The sequence below is a fragment of the Phoenix dactylifera genome, chromosome 8 (genome assembly GCF_009389715.1).
Source record: "Phoenix dactylifera cultivar Barhee BC4 chromosome 8, palm_55x_up_171113_PBpolish2nd_filt_p, whole genome shotgun sequence".
Classification (NCBI taxonomy): Eukaryota; Viridiplantae; Streptophyta; class Magnoliopsida; order Arecales; family Arecaceae; genus Phoenix; species Phoenix dactylifera.
Genome location: NC_052399.1, coordinates 20,277,984 through 20,301,181, shown reverse-complemented (window position 1 = coordinate 20,301,181; position 23,198 = coordinate 20,277,984). Strand labels below are relative to the sequence as shown.

Below are 23,198 nucleotides of genomic sequence, written 5' to 3'. Positions count from 1 at the left end.
GCTGTAAGAACTTGGCCGACTCGACTCAGTCGAGCCGAGTTGACTTGGGCTGTTTGGGTGGAAACCAAACTAGTTGGCTGGAATGTGCGCAAGCAAGGAGGCACGGCGCACGCCCCCTTTCCTTTTTCCCTCGATTTCGTCCACCAGCGAGCCTTCTCCCTTTTTCTTTCCCTTAGTTTCCATAGCCACCACGACCGATTCTCCCTTTCTCCTCTTCCTCTCACTCTCTCCTTCTTCCTTTCTCTCTCCACTTGGGCTTGCCATGCCTCGGTTGTGCCGCCAAAGACTTCTTGCGTCGGGTTCCCTATGGTCGTGGCAAATTTTCACCAGTACCAAGGTGAGAACCCCTCCCCTATTTCAGGAACCCGACCCTATTTTTCTTTGTTCCTAGCCATCTCCACCGCAGGCATTCGTTGCCGAGGCCCTCATTCTCTCCCCTGCAGTGGTCCCTAGCCTTTGCCGAAGCCCCAATCCCCGGCGAATAGACTAGATTCCATGTTCAAACAAGCCAAAAATCTCTTGTTCTCAACCATGTACCAACTTTATTATTGTCCCGTCATCGGCGTCGGCCTTTTCTCACTACCTGCTACTAACACATCTAGTTGCATTGTTGTACCCTTTGTCATCGGTCCTCTGGCCATGGCCATTGACCACTGGCGCTGGCCAATCCTTTCTTCCTCTGCCCCAATTCGGGTATAAAGCTCAATTTAGTATGTTTCAATCCTTAAGAAGTTCTTTTTGCATGTTTAGATTTTAAAATAGCTGAATATGAAGTAATCGTATTCTTAAATAGCTTTGAAGAGGTAAGCGACCCTAATACTCTTTACTAACTTTCGAATTATTCATTAATTTCAAATTATCTGAATTATAAAATTATAAATTATATTTGATATGATTGTCTCTATCTTTTTCGTGAATATTTGTATTGATGGAAATATCCCTGCTTTTTTTTCATTGAAATCCACGTATGTTTTTTTTTAGTATTGTCAATCCCACGATAAACCCAACTTGAAACAAAATATCAGCCGACAAACTTAATAAGAAATTAAAAATACTAAAATTTATTTGTAACAAAATATATTCTCATATATGTAAAATCAATTTAAAATATTTATTTTTTATATAAATATATTTTAATATTCAAAATAGTCCGTGCTAATAGCTTTCAGTTTTGATGGACTAATAAAAAAAATTATTAAATTGTTTATTCGAAAGCTTTGTTAAAAATTTGGTAATACTCCATGTCTAAGGAGTTGGTGGCGGAGCCGAAGATAAGGAAGAGTCAACGCGGTAGTGGATGTCGAGGATTGTGCTGCTTAAGGGGGAGGTCGTAGATGGCAGTAGGGTTGGCAGAGGCGTCGACGGGGTTGTAAAGCCCAAAGAGGTGGAAAGGGCGAAGACAGGGTTGATGAGGCCTAGCAAGGGTTCAGCGAGCGGGAGCTTGACATGGCGCGGGCATCCTTCCACCACCTCGTGTCATTACCATAAGTGGAGCTACCCTCATGCCATCTTCCTCGCCATCTCCACCTTCCAAACAACCACCAGCTTTGTGGAGCCCACATACACGGTGTTGTTGCTGCGCCTTTGTGCTCACCGGTGGAGAGGCTAACCCTACGCTCACCAGGATCTTATTAATCATTAGAGCGGAGCTGAGAACTGGCTACAATGATCGAATGGATACAAAACCGGCATAACAATGTTAACGGACAGTCACTGCTTTGAGAGGCTATGACTCTTTTCGGGCTAACCATAGAGGTGATCAGTGTTGCTGACTGACTTACATCTTTTGAGGCTCTTTATTTTAGAGAATTTATTTTTTTTAATTTTTTACATAAATACCCTTCTAAATATCGAATTTCGCATAAATACCTTCCTAAAATTGATATTTGCACGTATACCCTCGTAAAACACTTGTTTTACTATTCTATCTTTTTTTATTTTTTATTTTTGTATATGTATCCACACCATCTAACATTGTTAAAAAATTAACGGGTTCAAATTAAAATGATTAAAATATTTTTAATGAGTAAATATGCAAAAAAAATATTTTTAAAAAGATCAAAATGAAAAACAAAAAATAATTTAAAATTTTATTTTATTTTAATTACAATAAATATGATATTTATTAATGGTGTTAGAAGAACTGTGGCATTAGCGGCATTTATTAAAAAAGTAATATTTTTATAAAAGTACAAAAATAAATATAAATTTTAAAAAAAATATTTATACAAATTTAAATTTTGAGAAGGATATTTATGTAATTTTCTTATATATATTTTGTTGATCACAAACATGCCCATTAGACGATGACAGAACGGCCTGCTAACACGTGCCCAGACACCAAAACGGAAAGATGTCGACGACGAGCGGACACCACCTGTTGCATGCTATGACCTCCCTCCCCACCTCGGCCACGTGCCACGGAACTAGCGAGGGCCCATTGATGTAACACTGGCGTAACTTTGCCACCTGGCAATGCTATGGCCTCCCTGCTAACCTAGGCTATACGCCGAAGGAGAGGGGGGCAGAGCTCAGCGACTAACCACCCCCTGCCCGTAAGCCCGTAAACCAGCTATAAGACTCTGTCAACGGACGTTCCATGGTGATAGAAACCAAATCTCATCTTAATCATTAGATTTTCTTTTCTAAAAATCATCCATCCACTGTAAAAATTAAACAGCCGTGCAAATTTCATGGCCAAAACAGAACATTCAGATGGATGACGATGCCGAAGAACACCTAAATATTTGCAATGAGACTAGCAATGAACTATCCATCCAGCATTTGACTTCCCAGTAAGCAATAATATTCGCACAACCTTTGTGAATCACCAGCTGACTTCCCATATAATATCTAAGGTCAGAAAGAAAAACCACAGCACATCAAAGCAGCAAAATAAAATCAATTACTCTTTCAGATACAATTTCTCATGAACAATGACAAAATTGAAGCAAAATTCTTCCATAAACCAGTTACTTTGATGGATAACAGAAGAAGCCTAACTTAAACTACAGATAAAAAAAAAGTTGAAGGCTTTGATACTTTGACATGAAAATCTTAAGCGGTGGTTGCCTGGGACTTGTTGAGAATAACACCCTCATATTTGACCTGGAACCACTTCATAGCATCCTCCTTGGTGACCCCGTGCTGTATTCCAACACGAGACTTGCACCGGCGGCGACGTCCCACACGATACCCAGGTCTCTCCAGAACAACATAAAAATCCATGCCATAAATACCTGTTGAGGGATCATACCTGTCAAAATAACATGAATATATATCAGATACCAATTGATGGAAGTCATAATCTTGAATTCTCAAGCCAACAAGGTCAGCTGTAAGCCATCATACTTGTAAGCGCAAAATGTGTATGTGCATAGATGCAGCCTTTTCAAGACTTGCGTGTAGTTTTTAAACACCCATGGAAACTAGGAAAATGCATGTCATAATGTAAGCTAAATCACCATGTAACGTAGAATTGCAGTTTTAAGGCATGGACTTCAATCACAAGTCAGTCCGCATGGAAACAGATGAGATATTGCAATATAACTTTCTGCATCTATTTGTTCATTTGTTTCCAGAAGTCAATTTCACCAAAGAGCTAGCTACTTGAAGCATCTCCGACTGGGAAAAAAATCAAATTATGCATGAGGTGATGTATCATAAACACGCTCATGTCAGTAGTCAGATAAACAACTATTAAAAAAAACCTAATAATACCTTAACAATTAAAAATAGGCCCATCTTAGATACTGCCAGCCCCAACTGCCTGCAGGATTCAAAGATGGCCAATCCTTGCAACAAGAAAAAAGGCTGTATTTCAATAAAAAATTATTTACATTAAGTTCTATTACCAGGCTTTCTACTTTAGGCGTTCCTTTTTTAAGTGAAATAAAATGGTAACTACATACTGTTCCCTCGGAGCCTCAAAGTCTAACCACCACCACACCACCTCTACTAGCTCCCCATCAGCAAATGGAATGATACTTTGCCATTCCAAAATTTTATTAATACAAACAAGTGGCTAAATTCTAATTTTTCAGCTTCCCAAGGTAACCCTAGTTCCATTTCTCCCCAGGTTTAAACCATGATAAACTTCTATAAAAAAAGACCTAAGAAATAACTGGATTCTGAGTCATCCAGGGGGGGACTCTCCTTAAGTTTGATTCTATGCATAATATGTATTCCATGTCCTCTAAAATCCAAATTCATAGTGATTGATTAGCAAAACTTAGACTTTTCAAGATTAAAAAAATGTAATATACCAAAAAAATCTTGAACAAATCCATGGAGAAGGCACATTACCACCTAACCTATGCCCTAAAAAAACTTTTTCTGGTAAGGTGGCTTTATTTATGCTACAAACCTGTATACACCGACCACCAACTACATACAGTAGTACAGGTAACATGCAAATGCATGCAGTGCTCATCCAGCCCACCAGGACTACAATGCCATACAACTGACACATCCTACAAGAGGTGCCATACAAAGACAACCTAGAGACCGTATAGAACACAACCACCTGTACAATAGAGAGCATTCTTACACTTGCATGAATGTCATGCAGTACATGTACCACTCTGGAAAGTGGGTCGGAGCTGGCAATGTAGAAGCTTAGTAGTAGCCATGTAAGTGTCTGCATATGCATTATAACTAGTAACCAGAAAAATAAAATAAAATTTCTTACTTTTCCCCTTTCTAGGCATCCCTACCTGCATTGTTATAGATAGCCACGTCCACCTCCTCAATCTTCCAGTCTACCTTAGCACTACTTAAAATAAGGCCAAATCTGAAATTCAAAATCCCAATGATTACACACTTGAAGAAGAACGTAATAGCAAAGGTAGGTACTCAATTTCATTGATAGCAAAGCAAACTGGTGACGGCAGCGCAGGTTGAATGTTCTCAAAGAAATAACTGTATGCAGGCAAATGGGGCATTGCATATCAGATTGACCCAGAACTACCTAAGCCAAAATAGGCACACACAACCAACCATATTGACTCAGCAGATTAAGCCCCTGGATAAATCAGGAATACGGAAACAAAGACACCTAGCAGCTTGGTTTTAAGGAAAAAAAAACCTAAAACAAATAAAATGTATAAAAATAGATTAAAAAGAATGAAAAAAACAAGAATTCAGATAACATTATAAGCCTGAAGAACAATTATCTGGACTAAAGTCATACCATAATCACCTGCAATCTTGGAGGTCCATGACAAGGTTATTAGAAAATTGAAGTAGTAGCTTTAGACAAACCAAAAATGTTTTAGACCATCCTCAAATACTTTTGTAAATCCTAACCGGTCAACATAAAATTCAGAGCAGTTGAATAACAAAATCCTAGCAAAAATCCAAATGGAATTCACATATCAAAAAATAAATCATGATTTATAAGTTTGACATTGATCTAGCTATAAGGCACAAAAAGGGTTATGGTTTGTTTCTTCCAGAGCATGTTAAATCATGTTCCATTCACTTCAATTCTCTACTAAAATATGTGTTTATTAAAAAAGAATGAAAATTAGCCCCACCTTGTTCTAACAACAATTACCTCATCAGTAGTTCATCAAGACAATACACATGTAAAGTAGTTAAATGGGTTGATCAAGAAAACTTATCAAACCAATCTCGCAAAATTAAGACATGCACACATCAGTAAAAAAATTGAACCACGAGCCTCCCAAGGAGGGGAAATGGATCTGTATCTACCACTGAACAGACCAGTCAGAGACATAGTAAGGGAGGACAACCATTTCTCCTTCATGGATATCACTGTTTGATCAATCTCAAAATTGTAATATTTAACTCAACAGTCCCGAACTGCAAAAATATAATCCCCCCCACATCTTTAATGGATAAGACACTCAAATTTCATATCTATATCTATTCTACTCAATAATTTGTGATTTCAGGACGTTCGGCTAACATCAAAAATCAAGAGTAAATTTCACTTACTTAATACCCAGATCAATATGCTCTTGGATGCCAAAACCAAAACACCCAGTATCACTGAAGTTTCTTCTTAATAATTCGTATTCCTTCACTTTCAAACCACTCTCCAAAAGCTGCATTGCCTTTTCGCCTCTGACAGTGACATAGCATGCTATCTTTTCGTTACGCCTGATTCCGAAGGACCGCACGGTGTATCTTGCTGCAGAATGAGATCAAAATATATCAGCCATCAAGCAAAGGAATCAAAAATAAATATAAAATAGAAATGAAATAAAGATAATAATACCCTTTGAGAAAACTGGCGTTTGCCCACTCAACTGCTCCAAAACCTGCAAACCGAAGTGCATATAGAGAATAATACTGAAACCAAATGTCTGTATTAAATAGAGATAGAGATAGAGAGAGAGAGAGAAGCGTTTTACGCAATAAAATTACTAGCTGACTTTAAGCCGAAGAGAATAAACTACAATGCAATTTCCTCGACTCAATATTTCCCACAAAAACATTAAAACGACACTCTTCATTCCATACATCATAAATATTCCAAGCCGGATGTACTAAGGAATTAAGTAATACGTGCAAGTTTTACCAAATTACAAATAATACAAACCAACAGAGCTCAAAATTTCTACAGTTTTCACCAGTAATAACTTCATAATAAATTTCTCGATTATCCATAAAAACAGTCACATTCTGGTCCTGCTACACCCAAATAGTATCCTAAAGTCTCCGCATACAAAGAAATGAAGACGGAGAAAAAAAAACTCGAGACATTGAAGAAACACTATAAAGATTAATTCTTTCAACTCCAAAAAAGAATATGAAAAAGGAAAAAGAATGATGCAATTATTTGATACTCGAAAGAGAAGAAGAATAAAATCGAAAAAATAGAGGAAGATATCCATCAGAGGATTCATCCGAGATCTTATCTACAAGGAAATAAAGAAGGGTTGTACCTTAGCGGCTCTGGTGAGACGATCACCACTCTCACCGACGGAGATGTTGAGGACGAGCTTCTGCACATTGATATCCCTCATCGGGTTCAACAGCTTCTTCTCCGAAGCCTGCCAAGGAAGAGTAGAAGACGACGCCACCGTCAATAGAAAGAATGAAAATAAAGGGCAAGGAAAGATCACAGGAAAAGAGAGAAAGAGGCAGGAGGATTCCAACCATGGAGGGAGAGGTGAACGGCAGTCGACACCGAACGAAGTCGAACTCGCGCCACTAGGCGGGAGAAGGAAGAAACCCTAAAAAAGGTGCAAACCCTTTCGCTGCCAGGGTTTTGTTCTCTCTCTGTTGCCGATCAAAATGACGAAAATGCTACCGATAAATTTTTTGAAATAAAAAAAATAGCGATGTCCTACGAATATCATTTTGATAAAAAAATTATATCTTCCGTTGCCGGGAATCGAACCCGGGTCTCTCGGGTGAGAGCCGAGTATCCTTACCGACTAGACTACAACGGAGAGGCAGCTGTGCTTTGCATCCTATATTAAATATAATAGCTATTCCTACAACGAGGGTTACATCAATTAGCTTCTCATAATTCATTGTAAACACCTTCTACGCCTCTGAAATTTCTTCTTCGTGATGAATCATAAATCTTCACGTTGCCACTCCATCCTCTACTAGAATTAATGCATAGAAAACACTACTTAAGGATAGAAATTGTACCAAAAGAGAGCAACAAATCTTTCAATTTTTTCTCATCTAAGGAGGAAAGAAGGGATAATTTCAATCATAATCAGGTATTCCCTAACACATTTGTAAATAATATAAATGCTATCACGCTTCTAATCTACTGTCTAGATTGGTCATGTGACACAGCAGTGTAACTCTCTAACATATTTACCCTAGGCCTATAGAATAGACGATGCCTTAGCAATGCTAGAATTAAGAGGAATATAATTATCCTATTAATCTAATGAATTAGTTTCACCATTAACAAATAACAATTACCTACATAGTTCAATTATTCATCTAGTATCAACCATATGCTAGCTACTCCATTGCTCAACAATAATGCTCAAACCATCCGACACTAGGTGTCTTATGGCTCTTAAAGGAAAAGAATTAGATAAGCTGATATGAATTAAAGAACGCCATAACACGTGTGCTTACGAGCTTGCAGGCACACGCACACGCACACGCAGACTGTAACACAGGCTCAAAACAAAGGCCTTTTTGTTGTTGTTCCAATGAAGTGATTAACGAAGCCCTGTGGGCAAATCAGAACAAACAATATATTACCACAAGTTCATTAAACATCTATGCATTCCCATTTATATAATTATATATACCCGCGAGGAGGCACGCGCTCTGCGCGTGAAATCGGCGGGTTATATATCTTTGAATCCCAAACCGGTGTCGTTAGTTTCCTTCTCCCGGCGAACTCCCTTCCTCAATGGCGGCAGCGTCGCCTCTCTTTTCGATCTCCAGCCTCCACCCTTCCCTTCCTTCCTCCTCCTCTCCTTCGAAGCCGAAGCACCGCCGAAGTCTCTCTAAACTCCCATCTTCCTCAGGGACCCAACTTTCTCTGCGGAGTTCCGATTCCCGGAGAATTATTACGAGAGCCTCCACTTCAGTCTATGAGAAGCAACGGATCGATCTTAATGTTAAAATCCGGAAGTTCTGCCAAAAGGGCGATCTGAAGGAGGTCATGAGATTGATTTCTGACAGCGATTCGGAGGATCGCTGCATTAATTCCGAGACTTTTTGTTCTGTTCTGCAGCTCTGCGCGGAGCTCGGCTCGTTGGCCGACGGTAGGAAGGTCCACAGTATTTTATCGTCCTCCGGTATCCAAATTCACACCCTTTTGGGTTCAAAACTGGTCTTTATGTACGTTAAATGTGGCGACTTGAGGGAGGGAAGAAGGGTTTTTGACTGGAGTGCCGCCAAAGATCACATTTTTCCTTGGAATCTATTGTTAAATGAGTACGCCAAGGTTGGTGATTTTGATGAAAGCATCGATCTTTTCAGAGAGATGCAGTATTCATCCGTTAAGCCCGATTCCTACACTTTCTCCTTGACCTTGAAGTGTTTTGCCACTTCGGGCGGTGTCTCCGAAGGCGAACAAGTTCATGGGAGTCTGATAAAACTAGGTTTTGGTGCTTACAATGCAGTTGGGAATGCTCTCATTGCCTTCTATTCCAAATGCAATAGAATTACCAGCGCTATTGATGTGTTCGATGAAATGCCCGATAGAGATGTCATATCTTGGAACTCCTTAATCAATGGTTGTGTTTTTAATAGTCTTCCAAGAAAGGGTGTTGACCTGTTCACGGAGATGTGGTTTTTGGGGATGGATATAGATTCAGCAACACTCGTGACTGTTCTCCCAGCTTGTGCCGAATTGGGTATTCTTACACTAGGCAAAGCAGTTCATGGGTATTCAATAAAAGCTGCTTATAGTAAGGAGGTAACTGTCAGTAACTCTTTGGTGGACATGTACTCAAAATGCTGGAGTTTGGAAGGTGCATCTCGAATTTTTGAGAGGATGGTTCAGAGGAGCGTTGTATCGTGGACTTCGATGATCCAGGCATCCACTCGAGCTGGGTTGTTTGATGAAGCAATTGCATTATTTGGAGAAATGGAATCGCTGGGTGTCAGGCCAGATCTATTTGCTGTCACAAGTGCTCTTCATGCTTGCGCTTGTAGTGGGTCATTAGACCAAGGGAAGAATATCCATGATTATATAGTTAGGAATAGAGTGGAGAAGAATCTTTTTGTTGCCAATGCACTTATGGACATGTATTCAAAATGTGGGAGTATGGAAGATGCTAGATCCGTTTTTGATAATACCACCAGTAAGAATATTATCTCGTGGAATACCTTGATTGGAGGCTACTCAAAGAACCATTTTCCTAATGAAGCACTTAGTTTGTTCAGCGAAATGCAAGTCCACATGAGGCCTAATTCAGTGACTATGGCCTGCATCCTTCCTGCTGCAGCTAGTCTTTCATCTTTAGAGAAAGGCAGAGAGATCCATGGCCACATATTAAGGTCAGGGCATTTTTCAGATGGTTATGTGGCAAATGCGCTTGTTGATATGTATGCAAAATGTGGTGCATTACTTCTTGCGCGTATACTCTTTGATCGAATGTCCAAAAAGGATCTTATCTCATGGACAGTGATGATTGCTGGATATGGCATGCATGGGCATGGAAAAAATGCTATCGCTGTCTTTAAGGAGATGAGTGGCAGTGGCGTGGAGCCAGATGAAGTTTCTTTTACTGTCATATTGTATGCTTGTAGCCATTCTGGACTCATTTATGAGGGATGGGAATTCTACAATATAATGAGAAATGAATACAAGATAGAGCCTAGATTGGAGCATTATGCGTGCATGGTTGATCTACTTAGTCGTGCTGGACATTTAGCCAAAGCATACGAGTTCATAAAGTCAATGCCAGTCAAGCCAGATTCCACTGTTTGGGGTGCATTGCTCTGTGGTTGTAGAATACATAGGAATGTCAAACTTGCCGAGAGAGTTGCTGAACATGTTTTTGAATTAGAACCAGAGAATACAGGGTATTATGTGCTCCTTGCAAATATATATGCAGAGGCAGAGGAGTGGGAGGCTGTGAGAAAACTAAGGAAAAAGATCAGCGGCCGTGGACTGCGGAAAAACCCAGGCTGCAGTTGGATAGAGATCAAGAGCAAGATTCATGTCTTTGTTGCAGGGGACAAGTCGCATCCACAATCGAAGAGGATCGAGCTATTTCTCAAAGAGGTGAGGAAAAGGATGAGGGATGAGGGTTATGTCCCAAAGAAGAGGTATGCCTTGATAAATGTAGACGATACAGTGAAGGAAGATGCTCTTTGTGGACACAGTGAGAAGCTAGCCATTGCCTTTGGTATCTTGAACTCCCTGAAAGGTAAGCCCATTCGAGTCTCGAAGAACCTGAGAGTGTGTGGTGACTGTCATGAGGTTGCCAAGTTCATGTCCAAGATGGTGGACAGGGAAATCATCTTGAGGGACTCCAATTACTTCCACCATTTTGAGGGAGGGAGGTGCTCTTGCAGAGGTTATTGGTGAACCTTGACTAGAACTTGGACTGAATTAAGGTGGCCTATAGGCAGGAATACAAAACTCTCAGAAGAAAAGCTCTAGTTGGCATTTACGCTAACAAGTGTCCAGAAGTTGAAGTCATGGATGGGTTTTGAAGATGAATCTCGTGTTGCTGCTTGACAACTTGTACATATCACAATTTTGGCAGTGTGAACACCACAGCTTTTCTTACAGTGATGAAAGGATTGACATTTTGAAAGGTTAGCAAGGTGTCCTTGCACTGTGACTGCTCCAGTCATTCCATAAGCATTTGAAGTCCAAGCTATGCGGTAGTCATTCATCCATGTGATTACTTGCAATGCCTGGATTTGATGGGCTGAGGAAAACTTATGTTACATCAAGAACTTACAATGCAGAGGAAAACAAACTGAAGTCTGCAAGGATTGATAACTTGCAGTCCTCCATCCTCCCCTCTTAGTCAGTTCAACTACAATGGTGAAATTTACAATCTACCTATAGCTACGATCAGATATCATGCATCGCTGGTTAAGGAAGAAAAATGACGTGGGAAAGAATTTGAAACAAAACTGTTATTTGTAGTCTGATGAATCAGCGGATGGATGTTATGGATGAATGCTGATAGAATTGCTTCAATTTTTAAAGATTATATACCGGAAAAGAATATTCTTTTATCTTCAGGACACGTCTGATTGTCTCAAAAAACTTTTGTCAGTTCTCTTTAAAGTTTTTAATTCAGAATAAAGTCTTATGTCCTTTCTATTCTTCTGGGTAGAAATCACTAGGAAAGATCAAAATATTTATATGACTAGCTGTAAGAAATGAGATTCACACCAAGGAGGGATAGAAGGGATGGATGATTTCTGGTTCTTGGACTCTAATTATCCTAAAGAACTAGTCGAGCATCTGCTTTTGAACTGCAGGGTTGGCCAGGGACATCTGGGCCCTCTTCCTGCTCTTGTGGCATCCAGATATATGTTCGTATCCTAAGTGCCCCACTCTCTGACTTCTTGAAGGCGAATTTCGATGGCAGTATGGCCGATGACGGGAGATGCGGATGCGTAGGCTTTGTCATCAGAGATCATGATTCCAGACTAGTGGCGGCGGCTGCAGGTCAACAGATCTTCGACTCCTCGGTGGTGTGTGCTGAGCTCAGAACCGCCTACGAGTGCATCTCCTATGCCTGACAGGCACTGGGTGCCGACTGACTCATCCTCGAGGGCGACTTGGCCACGGTGATCGACTGGATCCGAGGTCCGAGATGTGTAGGCGAGTGTAGGCCGTTGCTCCTCGACATTCACAGATTACTGCAGAAGTATAGCTTCCATCAGGCCACACACGTCTACAAGAAAGCAAATGGTGAAGCTGATTGAATTGCCTCCTATGCGGCTCACCATTTCGGAAGCTTCGTATGGCTGGAGCGTGACATAGTGTCGAATTCTTTATCTGCTATGTTGTTTACTGATTTTGTTGGCTGTATCTACACCCGTAGGGTGTGAGCTGTCGTTGTACTAAAAAAAAAAACTGCAGGTTTATCAAATTTATTTGGAGAAAAATAAAAGTTAAACCTGGCATCAAAGACAGGTTTGTTTTTGGTTTGATTGCCTGCAGCCAACCATGTAGGAGGTTTGCTGTGATCTTTTATTTGTGTACTTATTTTAATAAACTGGTGTCTTCACGCAAAAGACTTTGTAGAAGAGCACGCAAAACAACGCCTTGGTAGTCTCCAATGACATAGCTAGGCAAAATAAATTATCATATATATATATACATACTTATATACTTTCATAAATATTTATTTTGTATGTATGTTCTTTTTTTTTTCTTTCTTTTATGCATAGGTAGACATATTATCGAACACAATTAAGAAAGCAGATCGGTATTATCATGCCCCAACATGATTCTATATTGACATCATTTCTTATGCAATAAATCATAACATATTTGTAAACTTTTCGCCTCAACAAACGAACAGCAACTTACCATTTGTAAATCACTAAAAAATATTTTATCAATCTAAATATTTATAACTAATTTAAATTTAATATGTTTTAATAATTTTAAAATAATAAAGAATACATAGATATCATAGACTTAATAATAATAATTATATCAAAAATTAAATACAAAACTAGCATTATCAAAATAATAATCCAATATTCTAACTTGATCGAGATAGATCTTGAATCAAGAAAAACGTACAGTTTGGTTAGTTTTTTTTTGGACTTATTGATTCAATCGAGTTATGAAAGATATGACAAGTTTTAGATAAGTTTTGACCATTCTTAATAGATTTTTTAGTCAAAGTTGCAATTTGACTATGAAAGTGAAACTCGCAACCACAGTTTATCTCTATCCTCTCCAAAACTCAGGAGGCCCTTGTGATATAAGACATGATGAGTCCTTGAACAGGGAAACCAAATAGTCAAGCACACCAAGGTCCATGTAATTTTTATTGAGAAAAAAAGATCTAGCACTGACATACGGTATAATCTGAACAGGCTTGACGCCTGAAAGTCGTGTCTTTACCCATGGGTATGTTTCTTTCAGACTATTACAAGATTATGCAACAGTTTGGGGATGGTGCAGGTTGCTTACCCAAGCTGGCCAACTGCCTTAAAAGAAAATAGAGGAAGAATTCTTTGGCCAATCGACATGAATGGCCGCAACAAGACTATCATCCTCAGATATTTCACCATTACGTCTTCAGAAGACAACAACCGAGGACGCCATAGGTGGAGGTATCAGTGGGCAGAAACTACGATACTTTATTCTTGACATGATATCCTGGATTTTGCACACAACGTATTGAAATTCCACCGTGTCTCGCACCAATCCAGGTCCAGGGTGCGCTTAGCAGGGGCCATTGGTGGGCGATTAATAGCAATACTTAATATAAAACTCATTTAGTTTGGAGGAGGAGGAGGAGGAGGAGGAGGAGGAGGAGGAGGAGGGAGGGGAGGTTGGTCAGCGAAAAAAATAAAAAAATATTTTATATTTAATTAGAGTGTTTAAAGAATAGAGATAAAAAATAATTTTTTTTGAAAATAATATTTTTTTATTTTTCGAAAAAAATCTATATGAGATAAAAAATCCAATTTTAATTAGCTGAAAATTAAATATTTTTTTAAAATATTTTTGAGTTTTTAAATAGAATAGAATAATATCTTTACTTTTATTAAAAATATAAGCTATTTTGGCACATAATTTTTTTTAAGAACTAAATATATAAAAGTATTTTCCCAAGCATCATATATTTTAATATTATTTTTTAAAAAAATAATTTAGTAAAAATAATTTTTTTCTGCGAGATAAAGGAGTGATACTGTTTGACAAATTTATTTTTAATATATAAAAAATTTAAGAGAGAAAAATAAAGTGGATGGAAATCCGGCTAAGGTCTCCATGTCTCCATCAGGGCCGTCAAATCGGTGGCCTCGGGTGGGCTCTTCCGCCGTGCGTGATGGGGTCTACAAACCCGGATAACAGGGTGACATCGGGTGGCACGTCCATTCAAGTGAGGCGGGGAGATGCAATCGGTACTGCCCGCGGGGGGGATTTTCACGTGATGGCGAGCTGAAACATGGCGTCCAGGCTAGGATAGCGGCGTCCTCTCAACTCACAATTATTAACGAGAATTATTGCACGTTTATTAACCCATCACCCTCACGAAGGGGGAGGAGAGCTGATGTCATCTGTCGCCCGTGGTTGCTCCCTTGGATACGCAAGTGATGCGAGAAGGTTTTTTTTTAATGGCCCGTTGGGTAGGCTAAAATATTAATAAGTTAATCTGCCATTAAAATAATCTTTGCGTCCGTCCAATATAAGCAGCATGGAGAAGTCTTCTCTGCCCACCGTAATAAATTTTTTTTTTGAATCTGCCATCTTTATGAAATATTTTATTTTTTTAATTTTAATGACAATGCTCATACAAAATTAATATGAGCTGCCAATGTTAAAAAAAAAGAAAATTTTGCCGGCAGATGGACTGTGCTTCTTAACCTGCCTATAAAAAAAAGAAGGCAAAGATGTTCAGAATGGAAAGCTTCTTTTAATTCACAAGCTTTTACTCGAGTGGACACCAAAGCATGATAAAAATATGCAATATTGTTTTGATGAAATTAGATATCACTATTTCTTTTTTTTTCATCTTTATTTTACATGGTATCTTTTATCGACATCCAAACTATGCCCCTAAATCTAGATTTTTCTCGAAAGTTATTATTAGACATTCATTTTGACTTTTTTGCCCAACTTATGAGCATGTGACATCTTTGCTTTCTTCTTAAGCAACCATGCAGGAAATATCTTCTTCCTCCAAGCTTAATATAACCTCCTTCCTCTGTTAGTTAAAATTTATGAGCAACTTTTGAACAAAATAGGCACTACACTTTTTTTAACTCAGATTAGAAGGTATAATCCTATTTATTGTTCGAGTTTATGGTTGATATGCCGAAACAACTCACACCTACAGAGAAGAAAATCAAGTGACTGACTTGTTGGCTTACATTGCTTATGATCTTTCTAAATCCACCATTCAATTTTTTGATAATCTCCCATTACTTACCTTATTTAAGCTGATGCTGCTGCCGTATTTTTCTAATAATTTAATAAAATATGCTGAGCAAATGGTTATAGTGTGCAGCTGCTGATTACATGGTAAAGAAGCAGCTTAAAGGTATTTGATCAACTGTCACCAGCTATTGAATTTCTAGTGGTTATATTTCATTTGTTTCTCCTCTCTTTTTTTTCTTTCATTGCAGAGAAAAATATTTTACTTTGGCAGGAATCATAGGAAGAATATCCTTGACACCTCCGAAAGAGCATCAGCTGAAAATTTAAAAACCACTTGGAACTTGTTTTAATGAAAAAAAAAAAAACTACATGGACCATGATATCATATGACATTGTTATGTCCAAAGGATTCCACAACCACCTCAATTACTCGTTGCAAATCCTTCTGCCAGGAAGACTACATATGATTAAAAGAAAAAAAATCTAAATGGGTCGTCATGTCAACGGGTTGTACAACCAGCTCCATTAGTTGACAACCAGCAGTCTGCAGTACTTGATGCAAAATCCTTTGGCCATTGGATCTGAGAACGCTAAGCTCTGCTGCATAGAAAAGTTGCCTGTAACGCAAGTAGTAGAAAAAGTTCAAAAGAAAATAGCAAAAACCTTCCCCTCTTTTCTTCCACATTTCTCACCAGTACATGAACATGTAATTTGTGATCTACACTTTCCATCATATCAATTTCATGAAGCCCTAGCAACTCATCCATCGCCCAGCAAACTCTTTCAATTCCATTAAAAGTCTCCCGCAATCATAGATTACTTACAACCAAAGAAAGTCTTCAATCTAGGATCAAAAAAAAAAAAAAAAAGCCAGTGCAACATTTTAATTCCTAACCAACTGCAGCAAGAGCTGCACGCCAAGAGAGATGGTTGAGCGTCACCCACTGCAAAAAAAACTAAGTAACTTCTCTATGACATATCAATGTTCCGCCATCATACAATATCTCAACGTTTGGATCAGCGAAACTGGGGTCGACGGTCTACTTCCCATCTTAAACAAAGAAATCGAGTAAAGACAAAAGACTAGAAGCTGAAGGCCTGATAGGAAATATACTTCGCTCGCGATATTTACAATTGATTCCCAATTAATATCGAATCTAAGTTCCTAGGAAAAACTAGACGGCGGTGATGGGCGCCTGACCTTCATCGGACGGTGGAGGCGACCGCGTGGGCCCAGGACCGGAGGTGGTCCTTTAGGACCACGCCGTCCGCCGCCTTCGGGATCCTCCAATTCACCAGCTTGTTCTCCGGCGCGTCCCACGCCTCCGAGAGGTACGGCCTCGAGATCGCCGACTCGTCCACCTCCTCGGAGGCGCAAGATGAGCCTTCCGCCGCCTGTTCCCCGTCTCCGGGCTCCCGTTTCCCCAGCTGCTGGAGCCCGGGCACGATCGATATCAGCCTGGGGTCCGCCTCCGCTTCGGAGAACGTAAAACCCAGATCCATGAACCCCTTTACCTCCTCGAATTGCAGCTCCGATAAGCTCCTGCTGCTCCTCCCACTCCTTTCCCTCCTTCTCCGCCGCCGCCTCCGCCTCGTGGCCGCAGTCCAGTTCTCGCCGCCGCTGGCGGTCGCACCGTTTTGCCGGGGCTCGTCTCTGACGAGGCCTTCTTTGCCGGAGAGGATTGTCTGCAGCTTGGGGGTCTGGATGCGGAGCTCCGTCAAGGGAGCGTCCTCGTCGCTGAGAGATCGTCGGTGGCGACGGAGGAGAAGTGAGCGGCGGGAGGCAGGAGGCGACTCCGAGGATTGGGATTCAGCGTCCTCCCGGTCCAGAAGAGGCGGAGGTAGCACCGGCAACGGTGGAGGCGGCGGCCGGGGAGAAGGGCGAAGGATTTGGCGGTGAAACCAATAGACATCGAAGAGGGTTAGCACGTAGTCCGCGTTCTCCTCCTTCCCTTCCTCCATCGGCGAAAGCATGACCGTTAGTTGATAGACCGAGCTGGATAGCTTATAAAGCCGGCAGCGGGGCGGTCTTCGCAAATGACACTGGGTGGATTCTTTATTACAGAAATACCATTACTTCTTCTGGTAGGAGGTGATTACCACGTGATTAATTATTAATTGGTTAATTGTGATGGCAAATGATAACCATCGCCCGGGGCCGATGGTTAAGAAATATTAATTACTTCCAAAAAACAACTTGTTCTAGAAATATTAATTGCTTTTAAAAGGCAGCTTGTTCCAAGAATATTAATTGCTTCCAAAAGACAGCTTATTCCAAAGATATTAATTGCTTCTAAAAAGTAGCTGGGAAAAAAATGTAATAAAGATGGTTGGAGATTAATTATTATCCCTTAACTCGGGATGATTAGTGAGATTCAAATTATATTACACATAGTTGCCTGGGATGATTAGTGGGATTTTAATTGATTCTGCTTTTTGATTGAAATTTTAAAGTGGAAAAGTTATTAGTACAGTATTTGTTAGCTATACTGGTGTATCTCCATTTGTTAATTGAAAATTACTAAAATAACATCATGTCACCATGGGCAGAGTAGGTGCAAAAGTAGTCATAGTGGTATCCACTGAACCTTGCCATTTCATTTTTATCCTCTCTTGATTGGTAGAGTAGGAAATGGAAAAAAGATGGAAGTATTTCTTTATTCTCTCTTATACTTTTATGATTATTATTTTTATTTTCTCTCTCCATTTAATATAATATTTAAAGGATATATTATATTAAATAAAGATTTCGCTTTATTTTTTGGAAAAAATATAGTGAAGGTAGTTAGAGGCTAATTAATATTTTTTAACTATTGCCCGGGGGCAAGGTTAGCGGGATCCAATTGTGATTTATGAATGGGATGCGTTGCGGTGGTCCGGCGGAAATTTGGATTAAGGAATGAGACAAAAGGAGGTGTGACTGTGCGGCGGGTCCCGCGGAGGAATGTCTTTTTTGGGTTGCCGCTGGGAGAAGAAAGACGGGATGGCGATGGGATTGCGGTTGAGAATATTCCCCAAGCGGACGAAACCGGATTCCGTCGAAATTTGTATGGGGATTACGAATAATGACCTGCCACGTCTGATGACACATCAGCTAGGGGCGTGCGATCACTGATGACCAACCCAATGGATCGTTGACCCCAACTTTTTTTATTTTAAGTTTTAATAATTACAATGGGAAGAAATCTAATTTGGGTTACGTCGGATCTCCCGCTGAGTCCGGCTGGAGAGAGGCTGCCGGGGAAAGGCAAAGAGCGGGCGAGAGAACAGGGGAGAGGGAGAACATGGGTATCATGACCATGATTTCTACCGGATGAAAAAAACATATTTTTTAATTCTAAATATTCTAATTATTTTACTGTTTATATAAAGATAATTATTTTTATTCATGATCATACAGGTACATAACCTATCTTTACTGATTATTTCTGTTACTGTCATTTACTTTGCTAGAGACAAGTTAGAAGTATTTAAAAATTTTTGTTAGTTTAAAATTCTTATTGAACATTTTTTAAACATAAGATTGGTTATTTGAGGACTGACAGTGGTGGTGATATGTTTTCAAAAAACTTACAAACAATTAGGGTAGTTGTGGCATATATGGATGGCTTACTTGTCCATATACTTCTGGGCATAATAAGTATGACAAGAACGAAGAACAAACATTTATTTGGAGCTATCCGTAGTATGATTAATGCTATAAATATGAAGCATTTATTTTGGATAGAGTGCTTGTAGATGATGGTATATGTTACTATCATGACAGCTTGGAGGAGTACTGGTTACATGATTCCATAAAATTTATTTGGGAACAGTGTAGTATCTCTCATCTTCTTGTATTTGGATTTGTTTATTGTGCACGAGTATGATTGTTTTCCTAACAAAACAAATTGGATAAGAAATCCGTCAAGTGCATATTTCTTGGCTATACTGAAGCTAGAAAGGGATGGAGGTGTATTAATCATGAGATAATGAGGATCTATAATTCTTGTCGGTGATTCTGAACTAAATTTTGATGGAGTTTCGATATCTCAAGAAGATAGTGCAGCAAAAAAGCAAGTCAGTTAGCCTTCTCCTGGTTGAACTCCGTAGCCAAACTCTCCTCTATCTTTGTTTTCTTCTAAAAGTCAGAAAAATTGATGAAAATCGGTATGCAAGGTGAAATTTCCAGGAAGATTGGAAGGTATTGTTAGATCGGATGAAACTACAGGATTATTTAATTATAACCCAGATCTCTAAAGCATCCATTACCATTGTAACAAAGCAAGAAAAAGAAGTTGTTGGCCAACATGTATGGAGATTGGAATTATTCTTCAATTGTTTATTACTATACTGTTTGTCTTCATATGACAAGGAAAAATGTATTGATTTTTGGAAGGGTGTGGTAAAAGAAGGTAATTTAGCTCTTAAAATGAATGAAGGTGCAAATCCCCTAATTACTAACTATTTTAGCTCTTAAGATGAATGATAATATTTTAGCTCTTTAGATATTTTAATTTGACCATAATTGCTAACTATTTTCCAATAAATAAGATATCCATGTAAATGCCGCGACCGAGAAGTGTAGGCAAAATTATAGGCAAAATATGCTCTTTGTTGCCTTACCAACCAGTATATAACTCTAAACCATTTGACAACGGGTTTCGACCCTTGCCTATATATTGTGTTCCAAAGGGCTTTCCAAGTAAGCTCCATATTGATTGTTTTACGCGTCTCTTAGATCTCCTTTTATTCCCTAAAAGTTGCATTTGACTTAAGTATTGGAGGATTCCTCGCCGAATATGCTCTGGTGCATGGACTTCTTGATTTTTGTTGTCTTAGGTTGGAGCCAGCATCGGAATACTACTCGAAGTCTTTCCTCTGCCATCCATCATCGACTCGTAGGTGCTTGACAACGAGATCACCGCTGATCCCGAAATATTTTTTTGGAGGCGTGCAGCAATCCTATCCAATTTTTCCAATTTGGACATGAGACGAGCTGAGATTTCTGCGACCACCACCAACTTGATACTCAGGATGGATCGGTTTACCGCGGAAAAAAACATCTATTTGATGTTGGAACATATGAGTAGAGAGTACTAGCAGCCCAAATTTATCTATGGCCCTATCTGCCAAATAAAATAATATAAAAACTAAGATTTTTTATCGAGTACCTCTCACCATTTGGACCCGGTCCCGCCTTCGTCGCAGAGGAAGGAAGGTTGATCCTTCTTTCGCGCGAAAGCTACAACCCGGTCCCGCCCCGCTCGCAAAATGCGGACAAAGTTGCCGGTTCCTTCTTCAATGTGTGCATTCAAAGAGTTGGAAATGGAAGCATACCTGATGATAATTCTAAGACGAAGGCACTGTGGAGGTGAATTCCGGGGCAAATCTCCTTTGGCAGTCGCTGCCTGCCAAAGAAGTAATTGCCCTGTAATCCAGCTCCGCTAGATTTTATGTCTCTTTGCGCGTTGGAACGATGCGTTTTGAGTGGGCTTGCAGAGGGGGTGGATCCATCTCTACATTTTGGATGCCATGGATGTCGATCGAAGGAAATCCTAGCTCTTTTATTCTCAACCCTTTCGGTGATGTGGCCACCACTCCATGAACAAACACAGCCTTACCTTCACCCTTTGTTCGAGAATTTTCTTGTCAAAGGTCGCATCTTGTTCCAGGGCAAACTAGATGAGCCTGGGAAGCATAAGTAGCTATATACCAATATTTGAATAGCTGTGTTACCAACGTAATATTTTGAGGGAAAGATTACGACTAAAAGCCTGATACAAAAACAAGGTCTTATCAATATGATTAAACATTTATTTTCAAAAGTATGCTATCGACTTCAAAAGACTATGATGGAGCAATGCTACCGCACAAAGGTTCAATGTCTAAATAAAATCATGGGCTGGGTTACTTTGCACAAATGGCCGACCCTATGTACAATTAATTTTTGATATGTACAATTTTTTATTTTTTTATTTTATGAATAAGACATTAAATGAGAAATAAATAATTCCGTATCCTTCAGGATTCTCGAATTTCCGATTGGGATGGTAATAATTATTGTCCTATTCTCGGCCGGTTTGTGCAATTATGTTCTAGCCAAATCTTGCCCGAAAGACTCAGGGTATTTTTGTCATATCAGTAAAATCCAAGTAACCCATATTTCATTATGAAACTTTTAGCTGCTAGACTAGTCCAACTATGAACCAATATATCGGTATTACCCTCCTCCTTTTATTTCATTTTGTCCATCTTTGCGTGTGTTAGTTCGTGATTGAACTGATCCACCATTGAGCTCATAGATCTAGTCCGACTAATATATCTCATATTTCATGTATACCGGACTTAATCATCTCCCGGCTCCTTCCTTTCATCTCCATCCTTAGCTATATAACCAGGCATCTCCACGCCAGCCACACATATGGCAAAGAAATAGGGAAGCAGGCTGAGCTTTCTCTCTTGATATGGGACATAGGGTCTGATTTGATATGGGTTGCGATCCACGAAAGACGTTACTGATAGAACCAACCAACCATCCCCCAAATAAGTGGTTGAAAGGCTTGATATGAGCTTAATTCTGTCCTCTATGCAGCTTTGCTCTCCAGACCACCTGAGCAGATTTAGGCCGTAGATTGGATCAATTTGTCGAGTCTCGGATCTTGATGGCAAGGTATAACAATGGTCGACGAGATGTAGAATCCGAGAGCAAATTGAAGGGAATGCCAGCCGCGGTCTAGCGTTAGCTGCACCTGTAAGAAGCATCGCACGCACAGTGCATGGGCAGTGAATGGAGTGGAATCGTTGTTGTTTATCCGAGTCTCGTAAGCAGGCGCTACCTGGAGAGAGAACTCGGAGAAGTGGAAGAGCACCAAAAAGAAGAGACCGATGTAGGCCATGACTGGAGAAATTTTGTGGCTTCCAATTAAGAAAAAATTATTGCATGCACTGCATGCACGGCCTTGCCCGTGCATGCCACATACTAAGCATGGGTTTTGATAGGAGGCAAAATGGATCGTCCTATTTCGGTATGGAGTCACCCAATTCCAGCAGAGCAGACCTCAGAGCCAAGCTAACCTCGGCCCTACCAAGAGCCATGATGTGTCAACTAAGGGCCATACCTTGTCCCACCTGTCAAGGGTCATACCCTGCCACGCCTGCTAAGGGTTACATCCTGCCGCATTTGCCGACACGCCATCTCCAGCTATTGACTAGCTGATCACATCTTAGCCCAAAATTTTAGGTAACAGCCGCCACCCTCACCCGATAAAAGGGATAGGAAAAGACCCTCGGTAAGCTTTTACAGGCATTCTTAAGCTTCTACAAACTATTTTTGAGCGACAAGAGGTCATCAAAGGCACTCAGAAAGCTCTCCTCTTCACAAAAAAGCCCGGGTAACTTAACCATCGGAGGGCCTTCACCGGAATCTCTGGCCAAGGCTTTGTGCAGGTATGCCGGAGCACAGGGAGGTGGCCATCTTGCTCCTTACCGGCCGGCATCTTCTCGGAGGTACCCCGGACCACCGGAGGCAGCCCTCTTTCTCCATTTCTGGCCGGCATCTTCTCGGCTCCCTTCTGGCTTGGTCGCCCTTAGGCCAAATTTCAACCACAAGAGGTTCCAGTGATCATATGCTCATTTTAGTAATTGGTCCATCGCAATACACTGCAGTGATTGGTAGCGTGCACCAGCTTTTCCTGGAGGCTGCATTACAAACATA

General features: G+C 40.1%; 3 protein-coding genes and 1 non-coding gene across 5 annotated transcripts; 1 reads left to right on the top strand and 3 right to left on the bottom strand.

Moving 5' to 3' along the window:
• Window positions 1-2,819: 2,819 nt before the first annotated feature.
• LOC103707352 (60S ribosomal protein L11-like) lies at window positions 2,820-7,276 on the bottom strand. 2 transcript variants are annotated; one of them, XM_039129200.1, is made up of 6 exons: window positions 7,129-7,276; window positions 6,915-7,022; window positions 6,245-6,287; window positions 5,962-6,157; window positions 4,716-4,792; window positions 2,820-3,256 (listed from the first exon to the last, which is right to left on the bottom strand). In XM_039129200.1, the coding sequence occupies exons 1-6, from the start codon at window positions 7,129-7,131 to the stop codon at window positions 3,120-3,122; spliced, it is 564 nt and encodes a 187-aa protein (XP_038985128.1). In that variant the 5' UTR covers window positions 7,132-7,276; the 3' UTR covers window positions 2,820-3,119. The 2 variants fall into 2 exon arrangements, with proteins under 2 accessions (XP_038985128.1, XP_008790022.1); XM_008791800.4 differs by lacking the exon at window positions 4,716-4,792 and having other exon boundaries at window positions 7,129-7,269.
• A 75-nt stretch (window positions 7,277-7,351) lies between these two features.
• TRNAE-CUC lies at window positions 7,352-7,424 on the bottom strand. Its single transcript has one exon. It is a non-coding gene; the product is annotated as a tRNA-Glu (tRNA).
• Window positions 7,425-8,311: 887 nt separating this feature from the next.
• LOC103707385 (pentatricopeptide repeat-containing protein DOT4, chloroplastic) lies at window positions 8,312-12,594 on the top strand. The gene has a single exon (XM_008791844.3). The coding sequence runs from the start codon at window positions 8,363-8,365 to the stop codon at window positions 10,994-10,996; it is 2,634 nt and encodes an 877-aa protein (XP_008790066.1). The 5' UTR covers window positions 8,312-8,362; the 3' UTR covers window positions 10,997-12,594.
• A 4,111-nt stretch (window positions 12,595-16,705) lies between these two features.
• On the bottom strand, window positions 16,706-17,464 carry LOC103707351. The gene has a single exon (XM_008791799.2). It carries the CDS (start codon window positions 17,462-17,464, stop codon window positions 16,706-16,708), a length of 759 nt encoding a protein of 252 aa, XP_008790021.1.
• Between the last annotated feature and the right edge of the window lie 5,734 nt (window positions 17,465-23,198).

Excerpts from the sequence above, each read along its gene's own strand:
- LOC103707352 (XM_039129200.1), bottom strand. Across the intron at positions 6,288-6,914 it reads GTCTCACCAGAGCCGCTAAG|GTTTTGGAGCAGTTGAGTGG; the intron begins GTACAACCCTTC and ends TTCGGTTTGCAG. Across the intron at positions 3,257-4,715 it reads GGCTATCTATAACAATGCAG|GTATGATCCCTCAACAGGTA; the intron begins GTAGGGATGCCT and ends TTATTTTGACAG.
- LOC103707385 (XM_008791844.3), top strand. The coding sequence starts at position 8,363 with ATGGCGGCAGCGTCGCCTCTCTTTTCGATCTCCAGCCTCCACCCTTCC.
- LOC103707351 (XM_008791799.2), bottom strand. The coding sequence starts at position 17,464 with ATGGAGGAAGGGAAGGAGGAGAACGCGGACTACGTGCTAACCCTCTTC.